General features: G+C 43.9%; 1 protein-coding gene across 1 annotated transcript; it reads right to left on the bottom strand.

Moving 5' to 3' along the window:
• Window positions 1-4,672: 4,672 nt before the first annotated feature.
• Window positions 4,673-8,735, bottom strand: LOC123426376 (DDRGK domain-containing protein 1). The gene is made up of 8 exons (XM_045110196.1): window positions 8,442-8,735; window positions 8,240-8,333; window positions 8,034-8,140; window positions 7,545-7,646; window positions 7,301-7,462; window positions 6,933-6,989; window positions 5,272-5,308; window positions 4,673-5,110 (listed from the first exon to the last, which is right to left on the bottom strand). Exons 1-8 carry the CDS (start codon window positions 8,580-8,582, stop codon window positions 4,884-4,886), a joined length of 927 nt encoding a protein of 308 aa, XP_044966131.1. The 5' UTR covers window positions 8,583-8,735; the 3' UTR covers window positions 4,673-4,883.
• Between the last annotated feature and the right edge of the window lie 784 nt (window positions 8,736-9,519).

Below are 9,519 nucleotides of genomic sequence, written 5' to 3'. Positions count from 1 at the left end.
AAATTAGCCTGATTCACTCAATCGCCAACTCATCGCCAAGGTGCTCTCTGTCGGGCTGGTTGTGGTGCCGAAAGACATAATCTCGCCGGCCCAAACTACATTTTAAAAGAGAAAGTGCTTGCATGATAGTAATCTTTACGTCCAAGGATGTGTCAAAGCCCTGCATTGGAATAGAAAGTCGACGCTACTCTTCAAACTAGACGTAGCTAAGGTGTTTGATTCTGTCTCCTGGGACTACATATTAGAGCTTCTTTAGAGATTAGGTTTTACTGCTCCTTGGCGCGACTGGATAGCCCTACTACTCACGACCGTGTTGTCTGCCTGCCTGCTAAACGGCATTGGGGGCAGTCAAATCAAACATATAAGGGGCATGCGATAGGGCGACCCGTTGTCGCTGATGCTTTTCATATTAGCCATCGACCCTCTCCACTGTCTCCTTGCGGCTTCGGTGGAGTCTGGCCTTCTCGACCCCCTGTCCGAAAGAGGAATTAGTATGAGGGTTAGTCTTTACGCCGACGACGTCGCAATTTTTGCCAACCCAAGCCAGCAGGAGGTCGACAGGCTCATGGACATTTTGAATCTCTTTGGTGGGGCAACTAGACTGAAGCTCAACCAGGAGAAGTGCATCGTTGCCCCGATCAGGTGCAGCGACATCAACTTAGACAAGGTCCTTCAAAGTTTACAAGGCTCCATGGTCGACTTACCCATCACTTACCTAGGGTTGTCGATCTCCACCGTGATGACCCGCAAGTATAGGGGATCAATCGTAGTCCTTTCGATAAGTAATATTCGACATAGACCTTTCCCTGCAAGACTATAGGCGACAACTCCTTTTTGTCGGGAAAGGTCTTTGTTGACACTAAATGTGTCGTCTTAGGTGACCTATGCCGACAAATTGTTTGAGGCTATTTTGAGTGTCGTGGTGTAGTGGGTTTGGGCATCCAAACCCTTTCGAGCTGGCACCAAACCGAGGAGATGTTTGCGAATGTTCGGACGTTCACCACATAGGACTCCAATATTGCGAACCCACTCAAAAAAAACCTCTCTTGCCTATTTCGCCGCGTGTGTATGCCGTTTGTGTCACATTTCATATCGTCCAGAGTGAACATGACCGGACGCGATGACATGATACCAGCATTCATGTCGGTTCACCGGTCGTTTGCCTACCTGGCATTCACACTGGCACGGCCAATGAGGATTCGACACTCCGCATTCAACTTGTGGCTCCACCTGTCAAGCCTATTTAAGTTGGTCGGGCATGCCCCAAAATCCTACTCCTCCAAGCCTTAGTCCCACAATCCGAGCCATCGTCCAGTCACCCCTCCCCGTCATCATCTCTCATTTGTCGTCGTCATTGCCCGGCCCTTTGTTATGTGGTATCGGAGACTCGCGTCGGTGAGCCGCACCCGAATCGCGATGGAGGTCCATGATGTGGAGACTCAACACCAAGCCCGCATTGAAGGGGGGCAACCTCCAAGTCCTCGAGAGCACTCAAAAGAGGACGAGGATGAGGAGGACCCCATGGCCATTGTCACGTCGGTGTTTGGGTTCATTATGTTATGGGCCATGCAACATTACAACTAGGTGTTGGTATCTGTGAATGAGGAGCACGTGTCCGCACCGTTGTCCGTGTTCAGGCAGCTGCAAGCGGAGCAATACAACCACCATCTCCTGGAGGTACACCTGGCCATGGGCAGCCCAGCCCAGACGGCCCGGCCCAACCCGACCCAGCACGAAAATCCATGGTCAGGCCAGGCCTAATCGTGCCTTCGGGCCGGGCTCGGGCTAGAAAATTGAGCCCGGCGGTCCGACCGGGCCGGGCTCGGGCCTGAATATTGAGCCCAATGATCGGGCCAGGCCGGGCTCGGGCTTGTAGAAAATCATATTTTAGCCGCTGATAGCCCGGCCGATCGGGCCATGTTGGCTTTTTCAGACTTGGGTTGGGCTTAGGCTGGATATATTAGGCTCGACGGTTAGGCCGAGCCGAGCTCGGGCCTGGATTTTCAGCACCGCTTTTTTCAGTCCAGCTCGGCCCGACATATGCCCGGATATACCTGGAGGAGAACCAGTTGTTGATAGAGCGTGCTTCCGAAATTTCCTGCACAACCATGGTTGTGGCGAGCTTAAGATTGTGGACGTCAATCAGGCTGTGCTCGACTCCGTACACAACGCTCGTGCCATCCGCCTTGGTGAACAAGGCGGAGCAAAACTGCCTCTTTAAGGGACTGGAGGCGGAGGACGATGATGCGTCGGAGGTCGGACTAGCACGACGACAATGCCAACTACGCACACGAGAACGTTTTCACCAATTTGTACATTTGTACCTATCTGTACCTAATAATAAAGCAAATAGTGTTTCTGGTCGTCCGTCATTAAAACTATCCTTAAAGTTGTAAGAAATTACCCATTATGTCATCCATAAATGGATGAAAACGATTCCTTTCTTTTTAAATTGCAACCTGTCGCGTATGTTTCATATAGCGCCATCCCTAGACATGCACATAACAGAACATGTGGCCGAACTGGCTAAATCACTGGAGTTACTGTCGGGAGGCCCGAGTTCCACTTCTGTCGCATTTTTTCTTTTTGTGTATTTTGAATCCGAGTTGCGCAAGAGTGTTGTAATTTTGTCCCAGATTAATCTTTTTTTGACAGATTCAAGTACTTTTAATTTTTTTTCATATCTTCCAAGCCCCGGCTCTAATTTAACATATTATATATGAAAATCATCCAAAAAATTATGTAGATTCCAAATATAATATTATCATGCATGTTTATCATTTCGATAGTTATATTTATGATGTATCCTTAATTAATACTTTTTATACGGGATATTTTGAATGTCTATTATATATGTTTCCTACCCATTTAAATTGACTAGCTAGGATAGATTGATACTCTCATAAAATCGATCATTGACACATTAGGAATGTTCATTCCTACCAACTACCATATGCAAAAGGTCACAACAAGCACATGATCATTCTCTCTAAATCGTCAAGTGCACAATGACCAACTCATATACAATGATGTACACTAAATTGCTGGTGTATGTTTGAAACTAAGTTAAGTCTTTACATGGATACAGTTGCGAAAACAAACTCCGGCTATCGTTGCATCAACAAGACAAAAATAATGTTGTTATGCACATGCTATCGTTGAGTACTAAAATGTACTTGGCTATTTTCATCCTAATGCACTATTTGTTGGGCATCAGTGAGGAGAAACGCCGGCAAAGGCGTGAATTGATACCAACAACTAGATAGGTATTTTTTTGTCAAATATATTGAACACAACTTCAGTACACTTATAACACCGTATCACCTTCATGTTTTTTGCACAACACCACTTATCATGTTGTTTTAAATATGACCTCGTGAAAGATTTTAAGGGATTTGCTGATAACCTCTGATGTATGTATGATGAATGATTTATTTTTTCCCGTTGCAACGCACGGACATATTTGCTAGTACTAATAAAGAGAAGATAGCTACGACGGCTTGGTACTTGGGGTTTAAGGGAGAAAACTGAGCATACACAAAGTGCAGCTCAAATCCAAGTTGCGGTTCCGGGGCTAGCAGCGAGCTTTGTCATCGTATGCAAACCCAAGGCGAAAAGGCGAGCTATGATCTGGACAAAGCCTCGCTCAGGATATATGGAACTTAATGTACTGTAGATGTTAGGTTTGATCATGACATGCTTAGTGGTACGATTGGTGCTGTTCTCAGGGATCACAATGGTAAATTCATTGCCGCAGCAAACGAAAGACTCAACTTTTGTTATGACTCGTTTTATGGTGAAGCAACTGCCGTGAGATTTTGGTTAAATTTGGCACAAACTGTGGGATGTAGCAAGATTGAGGTGGTCTCTGATAACGAGGTTGCCAAGGGTCTGAAGGAAGGAGTTTCCAGCTCAGTGGCAAGTGTCATTTTTTATGATTGTTATTACTTGTCATTTTATTTTAATCAAGTTTTGTTTGATTATTGTAATAGAGATGGATGGATTCGCCACCGGAGGCGATGATATCCTTCCTTGTAAACGATGTAGTTTTGATTGAATAAAAGGGGATAATTTATTTAAAAAAAAATAGAGAAGACGATGAGTACATCTTCTTCATTTATAAAAAATAAATAGAGAAGACGATAAGTACATCTTTTTGTGGCTTGACTGCAGCCTGCGAGCATCTTCTTCATTCATAAAAAATAAATAGAGAAGACGATAAGTACATCTTCTTGTGGCTTGACTGCAGCCTGCGAGGCGCAGCAGCAAATGGTTAAATGCATGGCCGGGCGACAAGAGCAGATGAGCGCCTCTGATGCGCCTTAATCAATCATGCACGTAGTACTACATTGCATACTAGTGTACGTGTGAAGGCTGTCCGCCTGTCCCCATGCTAGTGCAATTTAATCTTTTCCAACATGATCACCGGTGTGTGTTGACTTGTGCCAGGCCAAAGGTATGGCGCCAGTGACGCAACATCTTCGCATAATTGGCCACGACATGATTGCTACTAGAACAAATCATATGGAGTACTCACCAAACCACAGTACCTATCAGCTAGCTAGGCCAGTGGTTAGTTTGGGCCCTTCACATTAGTTCCTACTACATGTTACCAAAAGAGCGCAATGGATGTGATTTGCTAGTTACAAGCACGGCCAAATCAGGGCAATACTATATGAAACCTTTCACTGTATTAGCATCAGTTCTGAATTTCCCATGATGTCATAACCCTTTCTCATCTTGTAAATCCCAGATGCCAAGCCGCCACCGAGGTTAGCACGAACTATAATAACATCCCTAGAAAACAGGTACCTGATCTTGCACAGAAATTAAAATGATAGATGCTTTGTTGCAGGGACAACAAGCTCGACCATGAGCGCTCATCAGGGCTCTGCAACTATGCCCGCTGGGGCGCTTTCATCTTGATGACTCTCCTCCTTCTCATCGTACAGGGGCTTTGGCTCCAGATCTATGAATTCGTTCGAGTTGTTTGCCAGATGTGATATGCTCACCCTCCCATGCTTCCTGATGTAGTCTGCAACAGCCTGCATCTCCTCAATTGATATGTATATGAACTTTCCACGGTCATCCATCACGCCAGATAATCTATCTGCACAACACCAAAGCAAGCCCATCAGTCCAACTGGGTGCTGTGGCCCAACACATTCCAGCTTCAAGTTCAACTGATGCGAGTCAAGCAGATCCCAGAAAAGATGAGACAAGTTAGAATAGCAAGACAACAGTTGCACAAGCAATACAAGAGTCACGTACCCATGCCTTCAAGCGTAATAATTCGGTTTATGCAGTCCTGCACAACAGAAAAAAGAAATAATACTCAGAACGCAGACATACAGGACAACCGTAAATGAAGACTCAAAGGAAGGTTATCATGGTACCGTAGTACAAAACAGGGGTTGTGGGACCGTACAAGCATATTTCCAAAGAGGTGGAGGACAATATTCCCCAGGTGAAAAGATAACTATGGCATTACTTTTGGAAAGACATTCTAGATCAAATTCAGGATCACATCCAAAAAATTACTCTGATGCTATTGAGTATCAATCATATATAATGAAACCCATCCGTGATATTGAATGCTCATAGCTCTAAGCACAGCAGAGTAGATAATTTGATGGAGAAAACATGCCAATGAAACATACTGGGATAGAAAGGGATAGGGTACTTAAGATTTAATATTTTAAAGGAATTAACCCGCAACAGTTCTGATCTGCAAAATCGACTAGCTATAGATGCTTCTGGAAAGCTGGAGACACAAAGTAAACACCATGATAAACACAAGCTGTCTACGGGTATGCATGGAAAAAGTTCTATACAGTTTCCAGTCTGAAATATGGCCGCTTAACAGAGTCAATTTAGCAAGCCCTCACAAAACTTTCTACCATATAAGGCGCTGTTTTAGGCTCAGTATGTGGTTGCTGCACTATGTTGTTCTGTGGTTATCTTATAATCTCTGGAAAATTAGCCATAAAAGTAGGTAAAAGCAGGTCAAACAAACACTAAAACAGGGCAAATTGGAGGGGGCAAACAGGATTATGAGAACCCAGCGCAATGACAAACGCTGCCTTACTGGTATTCTGATATGTTTGTATAAACCGAAAGTTTGGCTCTTACACAGGTCATACTGTGCGCGGCTATACAAGAATAATTACAAATACACATTTTACATTTTACAAAGTTTAAATAAAAATAGAACAATCCAAGTGAATTTTCAAAATAACACAAACTCGGCACAACTCAGAACATGATTTTTCATTTCTCCAATCTCCAGTAACGAGGATGGCAAGACACAAACCAGAATAGTTCCTAAACACCACTTTAGCACTTCCACAGCAGGGCAGTGGCATCATTGTAACATGGTTTCCAGCATAAACTGACAGAATCCAATTCACGGATTTTATCATTATTTCAGTTTAAAGTGCAAACAAGACAGAATCATTATGCTCTCGTGGATCCAGTCAACAGCACTGTCCCCCACCATTGAGAACAACTGTGTGCTTGCCCGAATCCACTACATCATCGCTCCGTAAGGGTTTACCCTCATTGACAATACTAAAAAAAATGGTGGATCTTGAAGCAGCAAAACTCGGATGTCTTCAATAGGGACAACCTTGACACCGCCTCACTCTTTAGCGCTATCTGAACCGAGGCCAGATTGTCGACTACAGCAGTGGCAACTGGCCTCCAGGCGTCACTGCCGGCAGAGCTTAGTCTAGGCTGTATGGGTATTTGACCTACACGTACGCCAGTCGTACATACGACCATTTTATCTACCAATGCATCACGACACTAAGTTTTTGTATTTTCTCAAGATAAAGAACAGAATCTTACTATTATATAACAGAAAATAAAATGTTAAACCATTTACCAATATCAACATCTAACCGTCTGATATAAAATGGCTCTTCAGTTACCTGGGTTCGCATTCCAAACTCTCCAGCAAGATCTTCTAGTGGAACACACTTCTGCTTCTGGAAAGTATGAAAAAATTCACAGCAAAGAATGTGGATTTATTAAGACAAGTGGATCTTACCAATGCAATATACTTGGACAACGATAAGGCAATAACACATCCTTCTAAAGTTTATAACAAACTAGTGTTGACAATAATTTCAATGAAACTCCTATCCAACATACCATGTTGTACAAAAATTAGGTCATACATTAAGTTCTACTGCATTCATGATATCAAAAGCAAGACAGTTGATTTCTTCAAACAATGAATCATTAGCGGCCGTCAGAAAGCATCACTAGACTACATCCACACACAAAGAAAGTGCACCTTGATGTATTCCACAAAATTGTGGAGCAAACCTTGGCCACCATCTTGCGTCTCACTTTCAGTTGTCCCTTCAGCATCAACTGAAAAGGCCCCTTTCCATTTCTCAAACTCCAGAGCAGCAGCTTCCTCTTCCTTGGCCTTCCGTGCCATAGCTTCTTCTTCCTAAAGCAATACGCAACTGAGCATGAGATCACAATATACAACAGCATCAAACAGAACAATCAGGAGCTAAGCAACTTCTAACCAATAATCTCTCTTGGGCCTCACGCTCCTCATCCTTCTTCCTTCTCATTTCCTCATAACGGTCTTGATTAGTTCTCCTTGAATTTCGTGCCGCTTCATTAGCCTTGCAAGAGACATAACCATGCAAGTGAATAAAATACAAAGAAATGCACTTATATTCCATTCTCTGTCGTGAGATGAACAACCAAATAAGCAATAGCTCATGTTTTAAGAAACGAAGATATAATCTCCCTATTGACATTAAATCAGCAATCAGTCATCTTGTATAAGGAAATAAGTCCAAGATGACAAAGATGTATGCTAACTAGCTTACTGTCAGGACCTGAAAGAACATTGACACACTGGCATGGTAGATGAACAATTAATATATGCCTGTGTAGCTAAAGTTAAGGATTTGACAGTACTAATTTCGCATAAAATCTAAGGTTCATAGGTACAATTGCTGTCATAATAGAAGAATACAGCAGTGCAGCCTAATTCTTTGACCAACCTGACGCTGTGCCTCCCGCTCTTCCCTCTCTTGCCTCTTCCTCTCCTTCTTGGAGCCTTTGGGGACATTGGGGTCCTCCTCGTCACTCCCTGACTCATCCTCTGCAACTGCACGACTGAAAATTATCAGAGCCCAAGATAGCTAGGGTTAATACTTATTAGATGCAATCGATGGAAAGGCCCAAGTCCTTTCCGGTGATCCACTACCATCACGACTGGTGGATGCTGCCGACGAACTCGCCGCAGCTGGCCTCCTACGCATGCGGCGTGCCGGAGCGCCGCCACGAAGCACCCGTTCCCCCTGGAGCGAACGAGATTAAAGATGCAAGATTACTGGTTAGATAGCTACTGGGAGTGGGTTAGATTGGGCAAAGCGATGGAAACCTACACGAGCGGAGAGGAGGGGTACCTGGAGTGGCTGGGGCGGGAGGCGGTGGTTGTCGCCCGCGCCGGTGGCATCGGAACGGCGGCGCCATAGGAGGAGGGGAAAGATGGCAAAGACCAGCAGCGCGCACACGACGGCGGCCAAGATCCCGCCGGACCCGTCCATCTCCGCAGCGTCCGATGTCCCTCTCCAAACCCTCGATTTTGCTTCGTTCTGCAAGGTCCGATGGATCGACCGATTTCTATTTTCCCGGACGAGTCGAATCGAATTGGGGTTGGGGACGCGACGACGACGCAAGTTCTCCTCCACTGCAGTTCGGACGCGGGGATGGACGGTCCAGATCAAGGCTCCCTTTGTTTGCTCTACATATTCCTCATGTTTATGATATAGTGTTATACTAGCAAAAGAGCCCGTGCGATGCAACGGAGAACCATAAAACACGTCTTAACCTAATAATCATGACTTGAGGCCTTTATTTAAACTTACTGCATAAATAGAATTTAAAAAATGTTAAATAAGTAAAATAACATCATATTTAGATTGTACGCATCATTATAGACTAGCAAAAGAGCCTGTGTGTTCAACGGGAGAAAAAAATACCACACGCTTCTAATCTTTTTATAATCATTTTGATTTATTAAAATAATAAGCTAACTAACTAATGTGTGCATGCATTTGGGCAACACATGCAGCATTATCTTCATAGATAATAGTAGGTGATTCTAATGAACCAATACCACATGATGTCTGAATATGATTTATCATTCTGCGGAGCCATACACATTCTCGTGAAGCTTCAAATAATGCAATTATTTCAGAATGATTAGTGGAAGTTGCTACCAATGTCTGTTTTGTTGACTTCCATAAAATAGCAGTTCCACCATATAAAAATACAAACCCTGTTTGTGACCTGGCATTATGGGGGTCGGAAAGATATCCAGCGTCAGTATAACCAATGAGGGTCATGTCTTGATTTTTCCGATAGAATAAATCAAGATCTTTAGTACCTTGTAAATATCTGAAGATATTCTTTACTCCCGTCCAATGACGTTTTGTTGGAGTTGCACTATGTCGAGCCAGTAAATTTACTGCAAAGGCAATG

This window comes from Hordeum vulgare, chromosome 2H, assembly GCF_904849725.1.
Source record: "Hordeum vulgare subsp. vulgare chromosome 2H, MorexV3_pseudomolecules_assembly, whole genome shotgun sequence".
Classification (NCBI taxonomy): Eukaryota; Viridiplantae; Streptophyta; class Magnoliopsida; order Poales; family Poaceae; genus Hordeum; species Hordeum vulgare.
Note: the sequence above shows the minus strand (reverse complement) of the source record. Positions and strands in the feature narration are given on the sequence as shown.

What these genes read in the sequence shown, in the direction of transcription:
- LOC123426376 (XM_045110196.1), bottom strand. Translation starts at nt 8,582, where the DNA reads ATGGACGGGTCCGGCGGGATCTTGGCCGCCGTCGTGTGCGCGCTGCTG. An exon ending in AGGCCCAAGAGAGATTATTG is followed by an intron (nt 7,463 to 7,544) that starts GTTAGAAGTTGC and finishes GTATTGCTTTAG; the next exon opens with GAAGAAGAAGCTATGGCACG. An exon ending in ATTTTGTGGAATACATCAAG is followed by an intron (nt 6,990 to 7,300) that starts GTGCACTTTCTT and finishes CATACTTTCCAG; the next exon opens with AAGCAGAAGTGTGTTCCACT.